The sequence below is a fragment of the Atheta coriaria genome, unplaced genomic scaffold, assembly GCF_025399875.1.
Source record: "Atheta coriaria isolate IRGN ID8LTWV9N9 unplaced genomic scaffold, Caltech_Dcor_3.1 hic_scaffold_16_pilon, whole genome shotgun sequence".
NCBI lineage: Eukaryota > Metazoa > Arthropoda > Insecta > Coleoptera > Staphylinidae > Dalotia > Dalotia coriaria.
This window is the reverse complement of record NW_027045458.1, coordinates 775,176-800,747: the sequence shown is the minus strand read 5'-3', so window position 1 is coordinate 800,747 and position 25,572 is coordinate 775,176. Positions and strand designations below refer to the sequence as shown.

Here is a 25,572-nt window from a genome sequence, read left to right as displayed (position 1 = left end):
CATTTTGTTGTGCATGACTTGCAATGTTGTATACAAAAAATCTGTATCAATGTAGGTGTTACAAGCAAGTTTCAAATTGTCTATGATTAAAAACCAATTAAATGACATTACTGTTTAGTCAAAACATGAATTAAGATATGAATATGCAACCTAATACACAATTACGTTAGTAGGTGTTTAACCACAAAGCTTGTCTCTGCTTTACTTGATGTTGTCACAAGTTTCTAATTGCTGTAAATATTCGAAATTCTGCAAATGTCAGTTGATAGGGTTTGATTCGTTGAATGCAATCATATAATACGCGTGTAACTGTATATGATAAGCATGGATTCCATTGTGAAACAAGAACTGTTGAAGTTATCACAGGCAAGTTTAATAATTTATGGGCAATGGAATATACTATAGAATGCATTTTTATTTGATAGGAATTTGATTGTTTGGGATTGCCAATTATTAATATTAAAGTAGATGTGCTACATCAAGTTATTTCTGGTGCTAGCAGACTTGTGCAAATGTACAGAACATCAATGACAAAAGCAAAAGATGCAAACATAGTGAACTCACAAATTCATAAAGAATTAAAAATTAAAGAGGTGAGATTTATATATTGTTTAAAACCTTAGTTTTTAATTTTATTGTTTTATTTTGATTAGAAAAAGATTGATGACTTAAAAGATCAAATTAATGACTTAGAAAATGATAATAAAAAACAAACTAACACTTTGGCAAAGCTACATTCAGAAATTACAACGTTGAAATCACAATTGCATGAAAACGATCGTGATTTGCAACGTGCACGGCTTTATAATAAAAACAAAGACGCTGAATGGTCTCACAAGATCACCCGGATGCAAATGGAAATTAACAAATTAAAAGGCGAGCCCATTGAAAACCACTTAGGTCATGATGAAAAAATGGTCAGGACCATTGCACAATACAAACTCAAAGAGGAGATTTACAAAGACACAATCCGGCAATTACAAGACAACAACGAAGAACTCCAGAGACAACTTTTAAACATCAGAGACGAACTTTGTAGCAATTTCAACATTGATTCCAAAACAGATGAAGGCTAAGCCATCTTGATATTCCAACAAAACTCAAAAACAAATGATTTGAAAAAATACTTGTTGCCTTGTTTATCAAATTAATTAATCAATTCGATTTTTCGCTGTCATTTTCACGTTATAAAACATAGCAAGAGCGAAAGTGGTTCGAAATGTCCCTCTTTTCCTCCGCGTTGAGAGCCGCACGCCGCGGCCCACAAATATTCCGCACTTTGGCTCCGAGATGTTACGTCACCAAGATCACAATGGGCGACCCGGTGGAACACGCAACTGGAATAGAAAAGCGCGAGTTGTTAGCCAAAATGGCGGGTAACTGTGACCCTTTCGGATTGGAACTGTGCAAGGTAGGCACCGGCACGCAAGATGATCCCATACAGATCAAGTCCGCCTTCGATTCGCGCATCGTCGGTTGCATTTGCAACGAGGAAGCGGTCTACCCCAATTGGATGTGGTTGCACGAAAACGAGTGCAAACGCTGTGAATGTGGCCGATGGTTTACTTTAGTGCCAACCGAGCCGTTCTAAACTCCAAGACGAATTATTATGCAAACAATATGCAACTGTGATTTTATAAACATGATTTTCCATTTATTAACGAGACTTTTTCTGTTTTTTTATTTTTGTGTGTTGAAGAGTAGTTTGGTCGTTTCTTGCCCTTGTTTTTACCCATCGCGGAATTATAACCACTTATCCAGCGATTACGCTTATCTTCCCAATCCAATTGTTTGGCACCTAAATATTAAAAAAAAAGTAAATATCAAATTATATAATATGAATGAGAATGAAATACTTGCCTGCTTTATCAGTGTTTGCGAATTGTTGCGATGAACCAGGAGCAACTTTTGAATTGCCTTCATCTTCCAAAAGCGAAGCAAATTCATCGGCCGAAGCAAAGATGGAACCAGTATTTGTCTTTTTCTTCGCTTTGGCTGATTTTTTTACTCTTGGATGATTTTGTATCAAGCATAATATCATCTTCGTCGTCCTCATCGAGGAATAACTCTTCATCATCGTCACCGTCACTCAAATCGCCCAGTAGTTCACGATCCTCATCATTCATATCTAAATCATCTTCGTCGTCATCGCTAATATGACTTCCTTCATCACTTAGATCATCATTATCATCGTCGTCATCATCATCATCATCACTCCTCTTCATCGTCATCATCTCCATCGGATTTCTTTTTAGTTTTCTTCTCTTTATTTTTCATATTCTCACCCACTTCATTCATGTAATCAATATCATCCTCATCATCATCCTTGAATCCGGACATTTTACTCAACATATCTTCAAACTCTTCACTAGCCACCGATTCCAGATCGCTATCATCATCGTCGTTTTCCTTGATTTTGTTTCCTTGTACCTCTCTTGCATATAAGTGTACAGAAACAGTTCATCAACAGGGATATTCTTTTCATTTTGTGTAATATAATCATTAGAGAACACAGCCATTGAGCGGATTCCTTGTGGTTGATAATGTTTTCTTCGAGAATGTAGAAGTTGTTGAAGTGTCTTCATCGATTTTCTTTTGGTTTTGAAAACAAACCGCTCAAGGAAACGGATGAGTGTAAAATCTTTCAATGGATCGCCAGTGTAAATAATTTTCTTTCCATCAAGAATGTTTTCAGCAAAGAGACGCACCGATGGATGATAGTGATTTTTCAATTCCAACAGTTCAAAATATGCAGAGAAATTCGTATTAGCGTATAACGGGTTGCGTGCCAACGGATCATAAAAGTCTTTAGGTTTGCGCTCGACTTTAACTTCTACATTAGTTATAGGGTTTTGAACACGATGCATCCAACCAACAGTTGCCTCTTCAACTTTGTTACCACCCTCTTTGTTTCCTTCATCGTCGTTATCTTTAACATCAGTATACCTCTTCTTCTTCGTCATCGTCATCCTCATTCTCCTCTTTAACTTTAACGTTACCTTCTACCGACTTGATTTGTAACAAATTCAAGCCGGTTTTTTTCGATAACATTTGCGATATTAAAAATATAATACCGCACGCAAAATTAGGTTGAACATTCATAGCGATTTGCAATAATCGCTTGATGAAAGCAAGAATTCTTTCTGTTTTCTCATCTCGCGTCATTGCTTTATACACCAAATTTAACAAAACCGCTTGGTTAGTGCACGACGGTAACTTGGAATCTAATAATTTGCGATACAACGCGGAATAGAAGCGATCATTCACACTATCCGCACATTGTGATACTTGGAAGAGTAGACTAAGCGCATTTAGCGCAACATTGAAGTTAGCTACGTGCACAACCCGATACATTGTGTCAATATGCTCAGAAATCGTCCCTAACTCTAATTTAGCGTAAGGATATGCACGATTTACGCCAATAAGTAACACAGACATCATTCTACTATCAACATCACCTTCTTTGATGCACTTCTTAAAGAAAGAAAAATATACTTCTATCAGTTTACGCGCAACCTCGGGATTCTCGGCGCATAAATAAAACTGTGATATAAAACACAAGCTATAGTATTGTGCTTTGTGACCGATATTTGCGCGGAATAACAACTTTTCGATTTCTCTCAGAACCACTCCCTGCATGTTTGCATGTTTCTTGAGAACTTGTGTCAAGCAATACATTGCTTTGGACGCTACTTTCTGTGAGGGATCACCGAGCTTATTCACCACATGTGATAATAAATTCTTTTCCTGTTCTGGATTTCCCGAGAGTAAATTACTCATTGCCGCAACGGCTTTCTCCTTGTTGCTGTCGACGGTGTCGTGACTTGCGGCATTTAGGGCTTGTACAAAGGTATTGTAGGCTTCTTTAAGTTGATCCTCAAAGTACCAATGATAGAGGTATTTGCGACGTGTGATGGCGTTTCCGGATGAAAGTTCGCTTAGCTGGGATAATGGACGATCGTAAAACGAGCGCAGTTTTTCATTTGGTCGTAGTAAATCAGACAGGAACAATTCAGACAATGTTTCTACAGATTTAAATTTAAAAACACACCCTTAGTAATATTGATTATTAATTGAATTAATAAATTTTCTTACCAATAACAGCAACACATTCTTTCTTTTTGCCTACTTTTACCATGCCTATTGCATTCCTGATTGTTTCTAAATTGAACACAGGACTATCCTGTATGAGGATTGTGTAGGCAGCAATTTTGTCTGAGACTGTGCCTTTTGACATCACAGTTTTCATCCATCTGTAGTCAGTGTTAATCTTGGAATTTTCTGAAATGTAGCACAATAGATTTAAAAAAATTAAAACAATACCAAGGAATTTCCAAACTTACTTATATTATAATTGGCAATTTCTGAATCCAAGATCTTCTTGGCTTCCTCCTTGAGTTCAATAAGCACTTGGTCAGATACCTTTTCAAACTTTTTGGGATCTTCAGAGATCTGAATATGACAGAATAATTGAGTGAAGTTTTAAATATTATGAAATAACTTATACCTGTTCAAACCATTTCGGTTTTTCATAGAATTCGTTGTAATCGCCATCGTTGGCAAACTCACGTTGATTGCTTTTCATTTTTGAACATTTGCTAAACAAAACACGACGCACGAGGATAAACTAAGGTTAGGACTGGTATCATATTTTTTATAGTTTCATGATTCACCACGACAGCGCGGTTGACGCGTGCTTTTCATAGCGCATATTTAAAATGGAAATGTTTTATATTTAATTTTATATTTTTCTTCTATGACTCCTTGCTTCATATGCAAAAAACTATTAAAAAATTTGGTAAACTATGGTTTTCTATGCAATGCAATTTACTAATTTCTATATATTTGATCTGCGTAAAATTACACTTTCTGGAATGCCGGACGCCAAGGTCGAGGCGGCAACAAAAGTGTCGGTAACCTCGGCAACGCGCAACACGCACACATCATCCGGCATTCGACGGATAAGCACGGCAAGTACGGCGTCCATCCGTCCGATCCGTCCGTTCACATCGCACACGCGACACGCACCCAAACAACACACGACTCTCCTGAAACATGGCGTGCGGGCGTGCGACCCTTAGCGCCCTGCTGCTCATCACCTGTGCCTTCGTCTGCGTGCGTGCCGGCAAACAAGTCGTCGATTTGAACGAGGATAACTGGCGACTAATGCTACAGAATGAGTGGATGGTCGAATTGTAAGTACACTCGCCTGCGTGTCAATCATGCAAGCGTGACTTTTCGGCCCTTTTTCCAGTTACGCCCCATGGTGTCCCGCATGTAAGGGCCTCGAAAGTATCTGGCGTGACTTTGCCACCTGGTCCGATGATATTGGCATCTCCGTAGCCAAGGTAGACGTCACCACATCACCGGGTCTTAGCGGCAGATTTATGGTTACTGCACTGCCAACAATCTTCCAGTATGGTTTTTAAGTATATTTATCAAATATTAAAATAACTAAATGTTTCTTTGTTGTTTATAGTGTACTTAATGGCGAATTCCGTCAGTACAAAGGCTCTCGCGACAAGGACGCTTTTATTTCCTTTGTGGAAGAGAAGAAATGGAAGAGTGTGGAGCCTGTTCCAAGCTGGCAATCACCAAACTCAGTCCAGATGGGTATTGTCTCAACATTCTTTAAGCTTTCACAGGTGTTGAGGCAAGTGCACAACATGCTCATGGAAGAGTATGGTCTGCCATCTTGGGGATCCTATCTTATTTTCTCAATCGCGACAATTTTCATTGGTGCAATACTTGGCCTGGTAAGTTAGTCTTGCACTAAATGATTTCAAGTTGTAAAAATATTATGTTTTACAGATTCTAGTATGTGTGATTGACTTGATCTACCCGCAAAAGTACCCAGCCAAAGTTGATCTTAAAAAATCAGCAGGTGGTGAGGCACATAAAGATAAAGACAGTGATGTTGAACTGGTAAGTTTTAAATTTCTCTGTGTTTAATTAAACATCATAGTAAAATGATTTTTCTTGTGTTTTAGTCCGATGAGGATATCAAGGACGATTTGGTAGACGATGCTAGTCAATCCGAAGGCGACGGCGAAGTTAAATCAAGTTCAGATGACAACGCCGCCGCAGAGAAGAGCAGTCCCGGTGTGAAGAAGCGCAAGTCCAGGAAGGAATAACACTCACTCGACGCGTTTTGCGAGCGACTTGGACATTCCACTGTTTACCGAAGCTCAACCGTTTCACGAATACTACCTAACACAAGAAAATTCAAAACCGAAGCGCAGACTTATTTTTACAAATGTAGACTTTGCAAACACATTTGCAATTCTTGTTGAAACACGCACAATGACCATGCGCATAGTGTAATTATTTATTGTTTATATTGTATTATCACAATTTCGCAACCGGCTACGATCTATTTTTGGGTGCCTCGTCACATTTTTTACTAAAACCTTATTGTAGAAATTTTCTAAAAATACTAATAACGCGACGAAAGGCGGCGACATATTGTGATTAATTTGTAAGAAAGTGTTGGCGTTCTTTCAGACGTCGGCGTCGTTGATTTTAAGGCTCTTAATTCTACGAATGTAAACATTTTTAAAACACTTCGTTTTGCGTCTCATTCCCCCTTCCCAGAACGTTGCAACCATAGACATAATATTGTATTAGATTGACCATTGAACACACATCCGCGATGCTGCTGTTGACAAGAGTTTAAAGCGCAAAATATTTATGAAGTCTGCGACATAGTTTTAATATTTTCGGGTGCAGTGGGCGCTTATTTGTGTGACACACATTCGAAAAATATTTCGTACCTACGAGGTTATGCAACCCAACGTTCATTCTGCGCGTTTTATCTGTTATTTTTATTTTATTTTTGACCAGCAGAGAATTTTGACTGACAATTAAAAAGCACAGCCACACGTGATAAAAACGTGCTTGCAAATTGGCGCGGCGTGGCGTTGGCCACTTTCGCAATCGCAAATATTGTGTGTTCACACAAATATTTCGGCCATTACTCATTCTGTCGCTTATCTTTTCACGGTATACTCGACTGCTTCGACTAAAAACTAAATCCAAACAACTTTCATAAGTAATACTCAATTTCTAGTGCTGAAATTGTATTACACGCTAAAAATACTTGATTTTAAGATGTTCTTCTGCTGTTAAACCAGCTCATTAGCAAAATATTTATGACTCTCGTCCTCAATAATTATTAGCATCGAAATTACGAATACATTACCTCGCTTATCGACGATGAGGTCGCGCGTCGCGCGAAAGGATCAAACAAACACTCAATCGGCGAAGTGATCAACAACAACAATGCAAAACAATGTACTGCTTTTCAATCCGATGCATGTAATCCAAAACAATAATAACACTCAACAACGATTGCAGCGCATTTCCTAGACGGGCTGGACGTAAACAGCGCACAACGGACTTTCCGGCAGCGCCACATAACAGCGCGATGGCAATCGAAGCGAATAATCCTAGAGTTCATCGTCTGTGTCATGGCAATACGATGTTATCAGCCGAGACAAGTCCCGAACTTTCGGAAGGACGACTTCGATTGTTTTCTGTAAATAAGCACACATTGGAAATGAGCACACATTTTTGTTTGCTTCGGTCTAACAGCCTTGATAATGTTTTTGTCCTTTTTTCATTTGATAAAGCGCTTCAAAGATACACGCGAAGCGCACGCATCACGCACAATTTCCTTCCGCGCATGCGAGTTTTTAGCGCAAAAACGGTTTTATTTGCTGGTCACTTGCGACCTTTGATCGGATTCATCACGAAGTGTGTGCAATTTTGATAACAGCGTAGACGATATTTTTTACGGAAAAATCCTGTCTGCTCGCCATGTCCGCATATAGCATTCGCAATAAGCAAAGTACATTTTTTGTAGCACGTGCTGACGGAACCGAAAGAGACATACCAGTTTTAATTAATTAGAATCATTGCTTTTCGCGTGTGACTGGTCATTTGTTAACGAGCGTTGCTAGTTGCCCCCAGTGGGTTATGTAAGCGGCTAAATCTCGGTTTTAATTGTGTGGTATTTAAAAGATTAAGCGCGCTAATTACGGCGCCGAGCTTTGTGCCCCCAATGTTATTCGCGATTTGTTTATGCGCACGCGACGGAATGATGCAAGAATTTGAGGTATTCCAAAACGACCAGTAAGACTTACGGCTAGCGTCGGCAAAAATGCCACACAGTGACTAACCAAATGGAAACAACACTTATTCGAACCCCTTCTTAATTAGTAATCAATTATTTACACTTTGATAGCGCTTAATAAGCCGTGAGTCACACCGAAAACAAAATGGCGACATCCGTTAAGTTATGCAACCAAACACACAACGTATTTCGAATGTGCTTGAAACTTCCGGATTATTGCAACAAAAGTCAAGGTTTAGAATTTCGTCGATACGTAATCGATCAGTTATTACATCGTTCAATCAAAACTGTCGCAATGTGTACTTCCTTGGACCGATGAAAGAGAGAAAATATGTCGCTAAGCAAATGTGGGGGCGCGCTCGTGGACTTTATGCCGCGGCGCCACGGGCCGCCGCATATAAATATAAATTCGGAATGGCTTCCGTCTCTATCTTTAGTATCGGCACAGTTTCGCGCTCGGCTCGATCGATCAACGTTTGCTCTCGTGCGCTCGCAAACCAACCAACCGTCAACATTCAAAAAAAGCGTGTACAATAATAATAATACTATATCGTCGCCATATTGGATCAACCCTCGCCCAATGAGCACACCATCGATTTTGCTCGTGTTGTGTGTGCCAGTTGCCGATCAAGTTTGGAGTTTAACCAATTATTTCGAATTCAGCAATAGACTAATCAGGTATGCAAAATGTCGCCACCATGTTGCCATGCGGATTTCAAACATCTCGTTCACTTTCTCATAATTTCAAACTAGTTAAAAACAGTATAAGCCCGCATGGAGTAAACGCTGATATTTCGTAATCATCTCCCAGTGAGCATCAAATAGTTCAAATCAATCGCGCCCAATTAATTAAAATCGCGCTCGCGCGGCGCGGGCGCTTTTTTCGCCGAGTGCATTAACATTTCTGACCCATTTTCAAAATGCAGGCGCGCGCGCTATTTGTGCTGATGATGAATCGATAGCGAATTTATTCGATTCGCCTTAATTAGCACGCTAATTAACCACATCTCCCGAAGCGCGAAACGAGCGCGCGCTGCAGCGATCAATAACAATATTATTTATAAACCGATTACATTCGTTTATTTGCACTGAATAACTGTGGTAAACAAAATTCCAGGCGATGGCAGCGTCAAAGTCCTCAGCGGCTGTCTACTGCTGCCGCTACTGTCTGATAGCTCTTGTGCTTGCTTCGCTGTTGGCGAACGTCAACGCTCGCCCTCGCGAAGGATCACCACAGAATTCCCTCAAGGAGAAGTACTGCGCATTGAACGTGAGTCATTCAAACTTCCATGTGATACAGTTTGGTAAATTTTGGTGATTGTGATTCTAGGAAGAACAGCAGGAAACTTGCCAAAAATGCGCAAAATTTACCAAATCAAAATACGTCTACCCGATGTGCTGCAACGAAGAAGATGGCGTCTACAAATGGTGCACGGAATACGTGAACTACGGCCAAGAGACGTAACGCACTCGCAACCCTCTCGCGCAGAAGGTTCTTAGACTTTTACTCTCTTTCATTTTTTGTACTTGTGAATTAATGTTAAAAACGTATTTATTTATTTATACTGGACTGACTAACATGACTGTCGACGCGCAAAATTGTGATATGTGATATAATATGTCCGACTCTACTTAACTGTAAAACATAATCCACACACCAAAAAAAGCCATGTGGATACTTTTGTGATATTTGACCCAGACGTATTTAGAATAGTGTATACGTAGCAAATATGATAAATTCGTATGAAATTTGCAAATTTAATATATATAAAGAGAAAATTATCATACCGTTTTATTTCGTGCTCAGTTCATGCCGAAGTTTCTCGAAGTACGCCATGTCGGAAGCATTTACCGAAGGTTTCGTACTCTTAATAGCATCGTCAAAATCTTTAAAAGTGACGATAACATCATTCTGCGTTAGATTTTCACTGCCTGCAAGTTTTCCTTTTTCGATTTTTCGTATTAATCGACTGGCGGCTGACATCCAAGCACTGGAACAAATCCCGTAGAAATCTGCGCCTGTAATATTTGCAGGGCACGTCTTGACGACTTTTTCCAAACTCAATTTGTCAGAAAACTTAAATTTGCGAGTCAAGGCACGAAGAACGCCGAGTTTTGCAGATGCATCAGTGCAGGGCCCAACGTATAACAGTTTATCAAACCTGCCGGGACGTAATAAAGCCGGATCAATTAAATCCGGGCGATTTGTAGCCCCAATAACAAATATAGTTGCGTTTTGATTAAGTCCATCCATCTCTGATAAAAGTTGTGAAACGACGCGGTCCATTACACCGCCGGAATCACCGGAAATACCACGATTCGGAGCTAGGGAATCCAGTTCATCAAAAAATATGATGCATGGTGCGGCGGAACGCGCCTTTTCAAAAACTGGAAAAGTTTATTGAAAGAAACTGAAGTAACAGACGTAGATAACTCACCTTCCCGGACGTTTTGTTCTGATTGTCCTACGTACATGTTCAATAACTCAGGTCCTTTGACAGAAAGAAAACATAAACCGCATTCGGTGGCAACTGCCTTGGCCATGAGAGTTTTTCCAGTGCCCGGCGGACCATATAATAAAATACCCGAACGTTTTAAACCAGTTTTCAGCAGTTCTGGATGTTTAAGCGGTAAATTTATCGTTTTGATAATTTCCTGTTTAACGTCCTCCAAGCCACCCACATCGGACCATTGCACTTTCGGAACTTTAGGCGCTCCCAAACTTTCAGTATAACTATTTTGCATTATGTCTACAAATCAATTTTTATTACTATATTTTGCGAATTAGTTTGAAATGACGCACCTAACGCGGATTCAAAATCGTTTGCAGTAACAACTTGGCGGCCATTTGCAAAATGAACTAACGCCTTCAAATCTTCAAACAAAAAACCGTGAGTTTTTGCAGCAATGTCTTTGACATAATCAGAGGTTAAACTTTCATTGGCAAGAATCCAGCTAAGAAGTAATTCGCGTTCTTCTTGACTAGGAGCGTTTATTTTGATAGTTTCCAAAACATGCGCCCCAAGTCAGATGGTAATTCTTTTGAATTACTCACACAAATTAAAACAATTGGTTGTTCAGTTGACGAAAATAGAAGATCAAGTTCGGTTTTGAAATGATTTATGATGCGTGGATCGTGTTGTCCTTCGTTGTTTTTACAAAACTCCTATAAACAAGTTTGAATTAAAAGAAATGAGAATAAAAATAGAGCTGCCGAAACCAGGGATCGAACCAGGGACCTTTAGATCTTCAGTCTAACGCTCTCCCAACTGAGCTATTTCGGCCGATATTAACCGATGACACATGAAGTGTGTTTGATAAGAAAGTTTAAATAAAAATATCTTACCTCAAAATTATTTATAACCAGCATGCAAGGCGCGCAAACTTTTGCGCGAAACATGGCGTTCTTAATTTTAATTTCAGTCTGTGCGTACGCCTGCGCACTGAGGTCGACATTGCTAACACGGCACATCTTCATCCCCAACTTTTGACTCAAACTGGATAAAATCTGGGCTTTGCCGCTGCCTTTTGGGCCCGTTATTAAAAACATTGGATTTAACTTTAATTTCACTAGAAGTAGTTAATACATTGAATTGTACGGCAAAAAATCGCTTTTATGTTTCTTACCATTGTTTAAAAAAGGTTTTGAAGCAATTTCAAGCTTGTTTAAGTACGTTTCAAGCCCATACGGGCATGAATTAATCACAAGTTGGTCATGTTTACTATCACACAAGTTCTGTCTCATAATATTGACTGTTTGAGGCAAACTTGATTGAATTTCAGCTGCCAATGTTAAAGTAGTTCCTCCAACTACACAAAAATATCCATCAATGCAATCACTAACACCTTCAATACTAATCTGCTGACACTTGAAGTACATTTCATCTACTTCATTGCAAGTTAAATTTGTATAGTGGAATTCAGCAGCATGCTGCTTTAAACTTATAGGAATCAAATCGTTTTTGTAGACAAGTTTCGGATTTCTAAAGTAACTCTTCAATATAATGTCAGTGACCGAATTTGCTAGTACTTGTTGGCAGGTTACACCAGCCAAATGCACTTCTGCAGCAGTTTTAATGATATTTATATTTACTGGCAACACCTGGCATGTTTTCATGGTATCATCACAGCCAATATTCTTCAAATTGTGTTTCAATGTGTAACTCACCAGGATTTCATTAGAATTTAATTCTAATGCCTCTGTGGGTACAACCTGCACCAGTCTAGTTAGATTACCAAATTTTAATTGAGCAAACTCAGCTGAATTTAAAATGGCACTGTGATACATTAAATTAATTAGAATACAGTTGTTAGCATCCACTAAATGATTATTAGATGTTGTGTGGACAATAAAATTTGTCGGCACGGCATGTAACTTGAAGTGTGTCTTTGCTTTTCTAAGTTTTATGTACTTTAGTAGCATGAAAATTGGGTAAATGTACTTTGGCCACTTTGGATAGTGAATGCCAGATATGTACAAGATTATTCTGCAGTGCAGAATTAGAAACTGCCGCAGTTTGGTACCCTTCAGTTGTTCGTACATTATGCCCGGCACAACACATTAATTATTATAATTATGCACAATCACTATCACTATTTTCAAGCGTGCAAAAGCGCACATTAAAGAACTCAATGTTACGAAATTTTTAAGGTTATGTGATAATTTGACCTTCAAGCTTGCTATAACTTTTTAAAATACAAACCCGAATTCATTTAAAAGCACATTTCAATTACGTGCACTTACATTCCTTATATTCGTATTGTAAAGATTGTTTAAAACAATTTTATTGCATGTGTTATTTGAATCTTGTAAATTGGGTTGCCTACAAATGTGCAATTATATAAAATATTAAAAATTAATTGAACACAATCCAGTAAAAAATTAGTTTGTTTCCACAAGCACTTGAATGAATCAATTCTTTGTTAAGGCACTAAAATTCAGTCTATAGAAACGAATTAGTTTAAGAACGCAGCGAAAATTGTCGTTGTCTCGAGCTTGCGGGTGATTTTTGACTTCTGCTTGACTTTTGTGACTGCTGCGACTTAATGGAAGCGTTACTATTGGTGGCAGAAAGGCGACGCATCTTTTCTGCTTTCTTTTGTCGATCGACCGCGATAAACGACATTTGATCTTGTATTGACGTGGCAAAAAATACATTATGAAACGAATAACAAGCTGCAGAAACCTAGAAAACATCAATAAATAAAAAATCAGTTTGAATAGTTACAGAATCTTCAAACCTGTTGTATTAATCTGCGGTGCAATTCAACATCAGCTTCTTCAATGTGATCTAACGTGTCATGATGCAATTGCATGGCGCATAAGACAGCTTCATTGATAGTTTGAATCAAATACTCAACCTTTTCGGTCTTCATCAAACGTCTAACAAGAAATCCCTTCGCAGCCGCCGTTATTATATTCGCAGCTTGTTCACGTGTTAGTTTCTGCTTCCCTTTTGAAATCGTCGATTGTTCATCAGCACTATAATAAACAGTATCTCCAACTTGTGTTGTGTTCTGGGGTGTGGAATACTGTTCCGGATTCAAATGTATATCATCAAAAGTATCACACGAGTCGTAATTATCGTGATTCATTTGTTGTCGCTCCAAAATCTCAAGAATCTGACGCGAGTAAGCAGATGGAATCTTTTTTAAAATCGAATTCCAATCCGAGTGCGCCTCACTCGATACATTCTCAGACCTTTGCGACATTTGATCATAATCACAGCGCGCATTATTCGCCGGCACATTATTGGCGATAAACTCTTGTAAACCTTCGGATATCGGAAGATGACTTTCACAATCCGATAAATTCTTTAACTCTGTTTCAGTTCTAGACGTATCAAAACAATCTATGGAAGTATTTAGTTCAGATTGCAATGTGCAATCAGGCTTCTTTAAATAATCTGATCTTGGTGTTGCATCAAGGGAAGTAATTTCTAAATCATTTTTGATTAAAGTTGCTTCACTTACATCTTCTGCATTATTTCTTCGTTTGAAAAATTCCACCAGAGCAGGACTTGGCGCGTCCAGTGTATACGAATTACTGCGAATTAATTTAGGTACAGCTGGCGGTGGTGTTAAATTACCTTCGAATAAAAATACTGGTGACTTGCATTCATCAGACACAACAACTTTAAATGCATCATTAACATATTGTGTGCATTGCACGTTGAAACTAAGTTTCCGTTTTGCATGAATCGGCGATGCTTCTTTTGTTGATACTTCGTTGGTGTTGGTTACATTAATTATATTAACATCATCTGTGATTTCAAATGTGTCTGAGATACATGTCTGTATTTCTTGATTGACTAGTAGTTCATCATTGATTTCAGTTGTGCATGTGTTGTACAACTCTGAAACGTATTGCTTAAGTTCACGTTCGCGTTGAAGGCGTTTCTCGACCTTTATCGCCTCGCGCTTCAAACGCCGCAGTTCCTTGCGCTTTTCCGGTGTAATCTGTTTAATGAAACATCGATTTTTGCGTGCTTTGGTAAAACGCATGCATCTACTTACCAATGGCGGTAAAATGGGCACTCCGTTGATTTTAATACACGACACGAATTTAGTCTTCTGCGATTGCTTTGCGTTTACAAGAGGTAATTGCGTCATTTTAGGAATCCGCGTTGGATTTGTTTGCGCGATTTGATTTTGATTTTGAACATTGTTGATATCAGTTGTTTGTGGTTGTGTTTGCAGCGGGCGCCCGATATTTGACTTTGATGTCATTTTCTGTCAAAGTGAACAATGAGTTAGTTCACTTGCGTTTATTTATCTCTGAATTGTTTTTTGTGTTGTTATTGTTGTTCGCATCTTTTATTAGTAAAGAGAATGTTGATAACACTGCATAGAGATCATAACAAAACTGCGCAAAACTTGAAGATCTGCAGTTTCAAGCGTCACTCATGCCATCTACTGGTCCCTTTTCTTGGCGGCATTAACCAACAAATAAACGGTAATCATACAGCACGTGTTTCCCGCATCGTTCTTTTCTCCGTTGGCCTTAGAGTGGTTTGTTACCATTAAGATTACTGACTAGTCCGTCATTGTTTTTAAGGTGTACACAAAATATTTTCGATTCGGTAATCATGGCGAAAGATAAAAAAACCAAACTGGGTCTTGTTGTTGCGCGCAAATCAATGTCACTCGTTAAAAAGCCGAAGAAAAGTAAGGGCGCGAATTCAAATTTGCAAAGTCCCAACGTGTCACAAGATATGATACCACAAACGGTCGAAGATAACGGCGAGAATGCTGAGCTTCAAAGAAACTTTGTTGAAAAAGCGGTTGCACGTTGCTTGACAGAATCTGAAACCCAAACTGATAGTAAGGAACTTTTTGATGATGATAAAGTCATTTTCTTGCAAATCCAAGCTGGTAAAATTCCAAAATGTCCGACCAAAACTTTGAACATCAAACTGCAGCACAGTATCCTGCCCAAACAACATGATATTTTGCTTATATCACCAGATCTGGATCCAAAAACTGATCATGAAAAGACTATTGAGCATTACAGAGAAATTCTGGATAAGCATGACATCACTGATGTCAAAGATATCATTCCATTGCATCAGTTGAGGCAGGAATACACTGAGTATGAAATGCAGAATAGGTTGATGGGATTGTATGATCTTATTATAGCAGATGGATCAGTGGATGGCTATGTGAGGAAACTGCTTGGAAGCACAATGGGAAAGAAGAACAAACCCTACAGTACCATCAAATTGAATGCAAGCAATCTTCCCAAATTGTTTGATGAAGTTCTCACCCAAAGCTTCTTGAAAATACAAAGTGCAGGTGATAACTTTTCAATGAAGATTGGGCACACTGGCATGGAGGAAGAGCAGTTGGTGGATAATATTATGGCTGTTGCTGAGGGACTCAAGCAGAAGTTTCCTGGTGGCTTTGCTTACATAAAAGGTCTTTTCTTGAAAACAGCTAAAGGAAAATCAGTGCAGTTCTATCTTTCTAGTGGTAAGATTTTTGTTATTATTTTGTATTTGTCACCATGACATTTTTTTATTATTATTTTTCAGCAAATATCAGTTCTATGAAAACTCCTGTAGTCAAAACAGAAACCCCCAAGGTTTCAGTTAAGGACGAGTTGTCTACTGAAATGGACGCCAAGGTAACTGTGAAGGCAAGCGGAGAAGTCGTAGTGCACAAAAGGGAGAACGTCGATGAGGAATTAGCCGCGGCAGCTTGGGATAATAAACCGACTCGCGCCCGGAAGGAACCCGAACGCCTGCAGTTTGATCGCACACCCAAACGTAAATATTTGAAGAAATCCACCGACAAAGAGAATATCGGCGATGATGATAAGAAAAAAAATGGCGCTTCGAAAAAGAAGAAAGCTGAGGCGCCGTTAAAGGAGGCCCTTGAGAATAAAAAAGGTAAAAAGAAGGCAGTAAAAGCCGAACCGCAGGAGGATGTCACAAAGGCTGGCAAGCCAAAGCAAGGAAAGAAGCCTAATAATGCAGTAACAGTAAAAAAAGAACCAAATTCAAAACCCGCTTCGAAAAAAACATTAAAAAAAGTCAATTCACAAGAGGCAGGTTCCTCTGAGGAAAAACCTGCGATTGTCACGGAAAATAAGCCGAAAGTACCGAAGAAGCGTAAAAATAACGCAGGTGAAACCGGTGATGCAGTGCCACCGAAAAAGGCTTCGCCAACGCAAAAAGTAGCAGCAGTTAAAAATGCAAAAAAAGCGCCCAACAAAAAGCAAAAACCTACTGCAGCCAAAACTTCAGAAAATACCCCAATTCTTGTTTAGACTATTAGAATGATATAAATGTGTAAAACCAATTCTATGTAAAACATTTGATTAATAAATATTTTGAAATTTAATTCTGACTGCGCGCGACATCTGTCGTTGTATTTTGTTTGCGGCTAACCTTACAAAATAAGCGTATCTCGACGCTGAAAGTAACGCACGTGGTGTTTAGTTGTAACCTGTAATTTATGTCGTGTACATTGCATTTTGTCCCAACTTTAGTGTTTTGACTCCATCCTCTTTAAATAATAAAATAAAAGGTACGTTCTGGTATTAACCAGTGTTATTTCCAAAACAATTCATAACCTTAAGTTCGCACGTGCGTTTTTAATGATAATTTAATTTTACTCACTGTATTTGTATTTTCAGAATGTCGTTTCGTGGTAGAGGCGGCGGCGGAGGTCGTGGTTTTGGCGGAGGACGCGGAGGTGGTCGAGGCGGTGGCGGACGCGGTTTTGGTGGAGGACGCGGCGGCGGCGGCAGAAATTTTGACCAGGGACCGCCAGAACGCGTCGTTGAATTAGGTTTCTTTGACTATCCTTGTCAGGATGAATTGATCTGCAAAGTGGAGCTTGAAGATGTACCCTTCTTCAATGCGCCGATTTATCTAGAAAATAAAGAACAAGTTGGCAAAATTGACGAAATCTTTGGCAATCTCAGAGATTATTCAGTATCAATTAGATTGGGTGATGACATGAAAGCTGCTAGTTTTAAAAAGAATCAAAAGGTAATATTTTGCTTATTATATTTATATATGTAATGTTTATTTATTTTTCTCTTCTTTAGTTGTATATTGACCCTGCAAAACTTTTACCTTTGCAACGATTCTTACCGAAACCGCCAGGCAGTGTACAAAAACGTGGAGGACGAGGTGCAGGTGGTAGAGGAGGCGGCGGTGGTCGCGGCCGAGGAGGATTCGGTGGTCGTGGCGGCGGAGGTGGATTTGGAGGCCGTGGAGGAGGAGGAGGTGGTTTTGGACGCGGTGGTGGTGGCCGAGGCGGTGGAGGAGGATTCGGTGGTCGTGGAGGTGGCGGCGGTGGATTCGGCCGAGGAGGTGGAGGTGGACGAGGCGGCGGTGGAGGATTCGGACGAAACAGCAGTGGAGGTGGTGGTGGCGGCAATAGATGGTAATGCACATCTAGGATTAGTTTTTTAAATTACAATATTCCATTATTTTTTTATGGAAACAATAATTGATTGTATTCTTTACTTACAAAAATATAATATTACCTGTATAATATCGCTAGTCAGTGTCATCAAACCGAATGTGTTTCCCAAGTTCACGCTCAGCTCGTTTCAGCAGTTTGTCTCTGCCACGTTGTTTCTTTACGTCTTTATTTAGGCGCGCGTCACGACTAGTTTTAATTTTCTCCCAGTACTGCTTTTCTTCCTCACCTGTGAGTACAATCCCTTGGCCTTTAGGGTTTGACGCACAAAACTCATTCGCGTTTTCCGGCGCAACAAAACGCAGATAAACTTCATCAGAAGCGAGTGTTACTGGCACTTCTACATACTGAATGGTATTGTTTAAACTCTTCAGTTCATTCTAATAAAACAATAAATTAATTTATAAAATTTATGAGAGCATTGAAATTGATTGATAGTGTTTACCTTAATTATCTTTGCTTCAGCCCACGGTTCAGTTAATTTTAGCTTGACAATAATCCCAGGTGTATAATCGTGCATTCCATCATTTTCTGTTTTTACTTTTCCTACTTTTACTTCACTGTGTGTCTTCACATGCTGATTTTGAATATCTAAATAATTATTTTGATGCAAACGATGTTTGTACAGATGCTGTTTGAGTTGTTTCATCTTTTTTTCGTTGCATTTCCCAATAACGATTGCGGAGTTTCTTCCATTCTAATCTAAACATAATTAAATTAATGTTTTAATGAATCTCAGTATAACTATAAACTTATTTTCTTACTTAGTTAATACTTGAAGCCCATGTTCTTTGATTAATGCTTTCCTCTTGGTGCTCCTCTTCTTCTGTTTACTATCCTCTTCCTCCTGTGTTTCTGCTTTTATTTTTTTATTCTTGTCACCCTCCACATCCCCTTCTTCATCATCCACATGTTTTCTCTTCTTTTCATTTGGTTCACTCTCATTTTCTTCCTCCAACTTAACATCACCACCTTCTTCATAAGTTTTATTACTGCACAATTCTTCTGAATTAATTTGTGATGATATCCTTCCCCCAATGCTCTCAAAATATTCTAATGCAGTCTTTACTTGCTCTACATTTTCATACTCAATGAAAGCAAAACCTTTGGCAAATTTATTATGTGAATACTTTGGAATGGATACATATTCAACTTTGCCAAATTCAGAAAACACATTTGTTAGCCATTCATGTGTTGTATCAGGTTGTATGGTTTGCACATAAATAATGCATTCATCTTCATTGGTTTTTATCTTGTGTGGTGTGGTTCTTTTGACTTTGGTGCAATCTTCATTTAGTTCAAGTAAATCAGACTTTTTTAATGCTTTAGCAATCTCTTCCACTGATGATGTCAGCTTAGAGATTTTGTTAAATGTTAAAAATACATCTAGATCAACATCTGAAAAGTTTGTTATTAGTTATATTGGTTTATCATAAATTGTAGTAAGTAACTTACATTCAGATTCTTGTAGTCTGTTGGCCAAAAAGCGGTCTTTTGATAGGTTAGAGTCGCTGAAGTAAAAGTGCATTTGTTTCAGGATTGTGTTAAGTGTTTGTTTGCGGCGCACACGACCCTTCTTTTGCAATTCATCAGCAATCTGCTCAGTTTCCATTATAAAACGATAAGCCGTAACGAACTTTAACGTAAAATCAGCAAAGTTATGCTTGAATATACCCCTTTGAATATGCAACGCGCATTACACTAGTTGAGTGTTTAATCAGAGTGCTACCTACAGCAGTCTCTTACAACTACAATACAACCTCTAACGCCATCTGTAGAATGAATATTATTCATAACCGGCAATCACATGTGAATGAACGTCACTGGGATCACTCTAATTACCGATTTTTTTCTTAGATTTGAGAAGCTTAAAAATTGGCATTTGGTACGTACTGAAAATTGTTAAATTAGGCCTTTGTATGTCGAATGCAGTCCAGAAAGATTGCATAATTCAATCGCTACGCCACCCTTCCTTCTCACTTACAAAATGGCGCACTCACCTCAACAACACACTGCCTTTTCGTAGAATACGTCCTTTAAATGTAGTTTTGTTTGCGTTCATTTCATGTGACTATAATGATAGAAATCCTGTTAGCCGTAGCGAGCATAATCACTTCTCTGGCGTTTGTTCTGTTTCTTATACTTCTCGGTATGCAGCCTTTTTCTTATTAAAAATATCTTAGGTTATGCACCCGCATTGTGTTTACTTATGTGCGTATTTTCTTTTCAGGTTGGTACATCGTCTGGAAGCTGTTTCTGTCGCGGTTCAAGTTTGTTAGAGAGTTGCTCGGGGGCGGTTCAACCGAGGAGCAGCAAGAGCGCGAGAAAGATACAAGAAGTAGACCCAAAAGAAGCAGAAGAGACTAGACCAATACATCAAGATGAATATTCGCTGTGCAAAACCCGAAGATCTCATGAACATGCAACATTGCAACTTGCTATGTTTACCAGAAAACTATCAGATGAAATACTACTTTTATCATGGCTTGAGCTGGCCACAGTTGAGCTATGTAGCTGAAGATGATAAGGGCAATATTGTGGGCTATGTACTTGCAAAAATGGAGGAGGACAATGAAGAGATGAAACACGGGCATATCACATCACTCGCTGTCAAACGCTCACATCGTCGTCTCGGCCTGGCGCAGAAACTGATGGATCAAGCTTCAGAAGCAATGGTAGAATGCTTTGACGCTAAATATGTATCGCTACACGTGCGTAAAAGCAATCGAGCCGCGCTGAATCTCTATAAGAATTCACTCAAATTCGAAACCGTGGAGATCGAACCGAAGTATTACGCTGACGGTGAAGATGCATACTCCATGAAGCGAGATTTGTCCGAATTCAATCGAAAAACACCGAAGAATAACGCAAAAGACGGGAAAAACGAAGAGTAATGCAATGTACTGACCTTTTTTTGTATAAATATAATGTTTAAATGCTACTGTGGCAATCATTTGTTTTTGGATAGTTTTCTTATTATGTACGTGATATTATTCAACGAATCAATCAATATAAGTTTTTTGTATGGATGAACTTAGAGGTTGTGTTTAACTCTAAGCTAGGCAACTCAACAAACACAAATAGTGTTGCTAATTTCATTAGAACTTGTAAGGCTTAGATTAATTTCTTTATAATAATTAAACATTCTAAAAATACACAGTTGGCTAATTACTTTCATCTCCCTTAGTGATAATCATTACTACAACCTAAGATCAATCAATTTGAAAAATAAGTGATAAGTTTGTAGGAATATTTTTTGAAAGCAAGAACATTGACGTCATTAAATCGCTCATCTCGCATTGAAATTGACGCAAACAAGATAAACTTATTCTGTTATTAACTATTTCATGGGAGAATCTGCTGGTGGGCTATTGTTGCTACCCGATCTCTTTCAGTGATTGACTGACTGAGAAATAAGTGCCTATTTCATCATTTATGTTTTTATCTATAGTTTTAAATATTTGTTGTTTGTTATATTTTTGCAATTACTTACATGCAAACAACTTTCTGATAAAAGTGAAGGTTCCGCAAATTGTTTAATTTAATTTTTATAACTTTCCATTGCAACTTCATATTTTATCATCATAATATATAAATACTTATATTATTCTATAATTTTTTCTCATTATTGACCATGTAAATGTGCCATTCTTTATTGTGTTTGTATTTTATGCACTGTTTTCATAACTGTACGTTATAAATGAAAGCATTTCATATAAAAGTGTGTAATTGACATAAAAAGCAGTGATTTCAGGTTGTAACCCTGAATATGAACTCGTTCAATGACTCAAAACACCAATGTTGACGACATTTTCAACAAAAATACATTTTTTGCATGTTTACACAATAAAACAATTAATTACCAACTCATCTATTACAAAAGATTAATTTTATCCACAAAATAAATGATTTTTGTTACAGGTGGCCGGAAAAACTATAATGGCAGCGATCATGTAAATAAATTCTATTTATAAAAACATTGGAGGTCATATCAGCGTGTTTTATATCGCAGCTGGTGCTTATTCAATCGTTTAACCCGTATCCATCGAAAATAATCCAAAATCTTGCGTGGTTAACATAACGAATCACAAAAAATATATAGTACAACTTCTCGTGACCTCCATTTGATATTTAATTACCGATTTGTATATGGATTCACCAAAATACAATGATGATGTGTTTGTATTATATTCCAGACAAAAAACTCTTTTTTGTTATATCAATCAATCAATCAATCAGTGAAGATAATTGGTAAAACCGGATTTGATATAACGTTGAAGTGGTTTATAAACTCCGAAATTATTATCTAATCTAATTATAATTACAATAAGGCACGAGTGGAAATAATCTAAGTCGCAATTCAATGCATGCGGCATGCGGCACGCGACATGCGCATGATATTTTGCCGAGATGATTTTTATTATTTTTAGTCCAACACGAGTTATTTAAATAATTGCTCATTTATATAATGTACTTCCCGCGATTGGAAAAGATCGGAGGCGTGTGTAACTACGATGTTAGTAAATCTATTTTAATACAAGAAAAATACATAGAAAGATGAAAAGAATGAAGTAATCTTTTTTGGATAAATGCCCACTATAAGAAATCATAATATTGCAAAGCCAAAAATGCATTAGGAAATAGCAATTCGAGTAATATATCTTAGTAGAATTTGAACTGCAGTAGGATAATGTCATTATCTCAAAATAAATGAGTGGTTACTTTGGATGCACTTCACGTTTTGAAGTTCAAGTTCAATTGCGATTTTCGTTTCAAGTTTTCTTTAAATATTACATTCTACGGTTGTAATTTATATTTATTTTCCTAAAGCATCTGAAAGAAACTCTAAAGTAGTAGTTTTTTGATGGCGTGTGCCAAGAAGGAAGGTTGGCTCCGAAACATTGTTTGTACTCTTGAAATCGCTGCCAAATTATCGAAAAAATGAGTTTCTTGGCTCATATTTGTTTGATTAGTCATTGTAAACAACTGACATTGCATTGGCTCTCATTACACTTGCTGCTGATTACTACTTTTAAAGTTAATATTGGGTTTTAAGTGACTTCTTGACACAGGAATCTAACAAATTCTGGTGTTAACTAGTTCGGAAACGCATATTAACTGGTTATGAATGTTATCAGTTAATCAATACAGTTAATAAGCAATCAATTTGTTAGCTCCTGTTATAGTCCAAGTATTAAACCGACAATAACTGGTTTCATTTCAGTTTAAAACGAAGAAGTTATGGTAAAGTGAATTAGATTTGGAGCAAATTGCATTATGGCCTCAAAAATATTGAGTAACGGTGACAATTTTGCTATGTAGATTTATAGTACATTGATTTAATAGTTACTTATCTCTGAAAGAAAAAAAGTGTTTTCATACCAAAATCATAAACATGCATTTTAAATAAGTACGCGATCTTAAATTATGTTTTAACGAAGGAGACATGACAAAGAATTTTGTTTGTTAGCAATTTTAGTGCAACATGTCAAAAAATATGTTTCAGGAATTATGAAAACATGTTTTGTTAAAAAAAAAAAACAATATTGTTAATGGTTTGGTATATATTTTACACCCAACCTTACTTTCTCTCAAGCTAAGAATATAACTATATTATTTATGTTTATATTTACGCTGTATTAAAATATATAAATAATAACAATAATTGCTGCCAATTTAAAGGCAACACCTGAGATGCGCAATTAAACAATAAACATAATTTGAAACACAAGTCTTCTGTCCTCTTTAGACAGCAAATTGTTCCGTGATCAGTCCCAGACGTGTTTAAAAATAACTCAGGCTGTGTTTATTAGTTCGCAAATGTTTAAAATAGCGCACGATTACAGTCACTCGCGAAACACGCGTTGGACGCGTGCAAACTTTGCGGAACTTGTCTCCAATTTACCAAAAAACTCCGATAATCATAAACACAAAATTTAAATGCAAAAAGATTAGCACCACTAACGAAGCAACTGCGTCAATGGTATTTTATTTGGGCAGAGTGCAAAATAGATTCATATCTGGGGAGCTGTCAAAGTTGTTTGTTATAAAACCATTGACGGTTTGGATTATCAATGAATTCTTGACAGATGCACGCAAAACCAATTAATAATTTATTAATATTTACGATTGGTTTAAAAAACTGATCATAACTACGCAAGTAGATGGAGAATATAATTATTTTCACTATTATAATAATTCTCTATACAAAAGTGATTGAATTATTTCAATTATTAATTCATATCTCAAACACCAATCAAGATATTTTAATTTTGTAATTAAATATTTGTTTAGAATTAAATTCAACATCTAATTAGGCATAAAAAAATTAATATTATCTGTTTATATGATGAATTACTAGCAAATTTATGTCAAATTTATAAAATTTTATAATGTTTAATTTTAGTTGCAGATAACTTTTTGTGTAACAATCCAATCTCAAAAATTCTTTCTTGGTACGATAGAAAAATTAATACTAAATTGTGTTTCGAAAAAAAACTCTTAAAATCACGATAGATTTGAAGTTATTACGAAATAACTATAATTTAACACAGTAAAATTAATGTTTTAAGTGCAGATGACAATAAAACCACGATTTTATAAACATACCTACATACATTATACTTTGAACCATAAACAACACACAACACAAAATACCTATGTTTATATTCTGCGTTTTTCAGAAGTGAGTAACACGATTTGTTTGTTTTAATTGACACTTTGCATGCAGCCTGTTTATATTTATTCTAATTACGCTATGCGATTTTAATCGTGGAATGCATTCAAATGTTGCCACTCGTATTCGATTGCAAATGACACCGAGGTAGAAAGTCCACCAATGACTAAACTAATCACCAGCAAAAAAGTAGCTACCTACTGACATATCTGTGAACCTGAGGAGATAAAACTTTCGTTAGACGGTTAGTGCATGCGGTATGCGCGTGATACCTAATGTACCGACGCAATAAATACGTGTGATGATAACGTAGGTTTTGATATGAAAGCAGCAAGGCATTTACGTTACTATAATATTTACAAACAAATCGCGTTGTGCTATCGTGTGCTGTCGGCGCCTCGTGCAGCAAATTCATTGAATTACGAACTGTAATCGCAAATTACTCGAAATCAAAGTACAAATACCTATAATCTACGTAAATCATATAATTTTACTGACAATGTGGACTATAATATCTTTAAAATTAACTTTTTTTTTTAATTATCACAAAGATTATAAATAAAAACTAAAATATTAATTGAATTTGAGAATATTTTAACGTTTTTTGCATTTTAAACTTGCAGTTTATAAAAAAAATTACCTCAAAATCATGTAATGTGTCAAGAAAATGTGTTCTATGAAAAATGTATTCAAACCTCATTTTCTCCTAAAATTATAACGAAAATATGAAAAAACTAAAATATTGATGAGATTTGAAAGCATATTAATGTATTTTGCGCTATAAACCGGCAGTTTATTAAATATTTTCCCCTAAATTTATAATTTG

At 37.3% G+C, this 25,572-nt stretch overlaps 11 protein-coding genes and 1 non-coding gene across 13 annotated transcripts; 7 read left to right on the top strand and 5 right to left on the bottom strand.

Moving 5' to 3' along the window:
* The first annotated feature begins 16 nt into the window (after positions 1 to 16).
* LOC135802208 (polyamine-modulated factor 1-binding protein 1-like) lies at positions 17 to 1,661 on the top strand. Its single transcript, XM_065315756.1, has 3 exons — positions 17 to 366; positions 426 to 593; positions 654 to 1,661. The coding sequence occupies exons 1-3, from the start codon at positions 316 to 318 to the stop codon at positions 1,074 to 1,076; spliced, it is 642 nt and encodes a 213-aa protein (XP_065171828.1). The 5' UTR covers positions 17 to 315; the 3' UTR covers positions 1,077 to 1,661.
* LOC135802200 (CCAAT/enhancer-binding protein zeta-like) lies at positions 1,633 to 4,840 on the bottom strand. The gene is given in 9 exon segments (XM_065315745.1): positions 1,633 to 1,798; positions 1,861 to 2,035; positions 2,037 to 2,216; positions 2,218 to 2,427; positions 2,430 to 2,948; positions 2,950 to 4,025; positions 4,096 to 4,281; positions 4,344 to 4,452; positions 4,508 to 4,840. Coding segments are annotated over 9 exon segments (2,697 nt in total). The 5' UTR covers positions 4,586 to 4,840; the 3' UTR covers positions 1,633 to 1,634.
* Positions 4,841 to 5,055: 215 nt separating this feature from the next.
* LOC135802206 (thioredoxin-related transmembrane protein 1-like) lies at positions 5,056 to 6,563 on the top strand. Its single transcript, XM_065315754.1, has 5 exons — positions 5,056 to 5,195; positions 5,255 to 5,416; positions 5,480 to 5,756; positions 5,812 to 5,925; positions 5,991 to 6,563. The coding sequence occupies exons 1-5, from the start codon at positions 5,056 to 5,058 to the stop codon at positions 6,132 to 6,134; spliced, it is 837 nt and encodes a 278-aa protein (XP_065171826.1). The 3' UTR covers positions 6,135 to 6,563.
* Positions 6,564 to 8,520: 1,957 nt separating this feature from the next.
* Positions 8,521 to 9,916, top strand: LOC135802212 (uncharacterized). Its single transcript, XM_065315761.1, has 3 exons — positions 8,521 to 8,812; positions 9,252 to 9,408; positions 9,469 to 9,916. The coding sequence occupies exons 2-3, from the start codon at positions 9,255 to 9,257 to the stop codon at positions 9,597 to 9,599; spliced, it is 285 nt and encodes a 94-aa protein (XP_065171833.1). The 5' UTR covers positions 8,521 to 8,812; positions 9,252 to 9,254; the 3' UTR covers positions 9,600 to 9,916.
* Positions 9,669 to 12,808, bottom strand: LOC135802201 (peroxisomal ATPase PEX6-like). Its single transcript, XM_065315746.1, is given in 6 exon segments — positions 9,669 to 10,522; positions 10,573 to 10,884; positions 10,938 to 11,144; positions 11,147 to 11,300; positions 11,481 to 11,704; positions 11,762 to 12,808. Coding segments are annotated over 6 exon segments (2,409 nt in total). The 5' UTR covers positions 12,678 to 12,808; the 3' UTR covers positions 9,669 to 9,926.
* Positions 11,346 to 11,418, bottom strand: TRNAF-GAA (transfer RNA phenylalanine (anticodon GAA)). Its single transcript has one exon. It is a non-coding gene; the product is annotated as a tRNA-Phe (tRNA).
* A 95-nt stretch (positions 12,809 to 12,903) lies between the features above and the next one.
* Cp110 (Centriolar coiled coil protein 110kDa) lies at positions 12,904 to 17,313 on the bottom strand. The gene is made up of 4 exons (XM_065315753.1): positions 17,257 to 17,313; positions 14,651 to 14,866; positions 13,376 to 14,593; positions 12,904 to 13,320 (listed from the first exon to the last, which is right to left on the bottom strand). Exons 2-4 carry the CDS (start codon positions 14,861 to 14,863, stop codon positions 13,096 to 13,098), a joined length of 1,656 nt encoding a protein of 551 aa, XP_065171825.1. The 5' UTR covers positions 14,864 to 14,866; positions 17,257 to 17,313; the 3' UTR covers positions 12,904 to 13,095.
* On the top strand, positions 14,882 to 16,978 carry LOC135802203 (ribosomal L1 domain-containing protein 1-like). Of its 2 annotated transcripts, XM_065315749.1 has the most exons (3): positions 14,882 to 15,089; positions 15,192 to 16,105; positions 16,168 to 16,978. In XM_065315749.1, exons 2-3 carry the CDS (start codon positions 15,223 to 15,225, stop codon positions 16,902 to 16,904), a joined length of 1,620 nt encoding a protein of 539 aa, XP_065171821.1. In that variant the 5' UTR covers positions 14,882 to 15,089; positions 15,192 to 15,222; the 3' UTR covers positions 16,905 to 16,978. The 2 variants fall into 2 exon arrangements, with proteins under 2 accessions (XP_065171821.1, XP_065171820.1); XM_065315748.1 differs by having other exon boundaries at positions 14,883 to 16,105.
* LOC135802207 (H/ACA ribonucleoprotein complex subunit 1-like) lies at positions 17,025 to 18,142 on the top strand. The gene is made up of 3 exons (XM_065315755.1): positions 17,025 to 17,164; positions 17,274 to 17,631; positions 17,691 to 18,142. Exons 2-3 carry the CDS (start codon positions 17,275 to 17,277, stop codon positions 18,033 to 18,035), a joined length of 702 nt encoding a protein of 233 aa, XP_065171827.1. The 5' UTR covers positions 17,025 to 17,164; position 17,274; the 3' UTR covers positions 18,036 to 18,142.
* Positions 18,049 to 19,759, bottom strand: LOC135802204 (la-related protein 7-like). Its single transcript, XM_065315752.1, is given in 5 exon segments — positions 18,049 to 18,450; positions 18,516 to 18,725; positions 18,727 to 18,772; positions 18,835 to 19,468; positions 19,526 to 19,759. Coding segments are annotated over 5 exon segments (1,350 nt in total). The 5' UTR covers positions 19,683 to 19,759; the 3' UTR covers positions 18,049 to 18,147.
* A 274-nt stretch (positions 19,760 to 20,033) lies between these two features.
* LOC135802211 (small integral membrane protein 13) lies at positions 20,034 to 20,603 on the top strand. Its single transcript, XM_065315760.1, has 2 exons — positions 20,034 to 20,219; positions 20,301 to 20,603. Exons 1-2 carry the CDS (start codon positions 20,147 to 20,149, stop codon positions 20,435 to 20,437), a joined length of 210 nt encoding a protein of 69 aa, XP_065171832.1. The 5' UTR covers positions 20,034 to 20,146; the 3' UTR covers positions 20,438 to 20,603.
* Positions 20,452 to 21,225, top strand: LOC135802209 (N-alpha-acetyltransferase 11-like). The gene has a single exon (XM_065315757.1). The coding sequence runs from the start codon at positions 20,452 to 20,454 to the stop codon at positions 20,962 to 20,964; it is 513 nt and encodes a 170-aa protein (XP_065171829.1). The 3' UTR covers positions 20,965 to 21,225.
* The last annotated feature ends 4,347 nt before the right edge of the window (positions 21,226 to 25,572 follow it).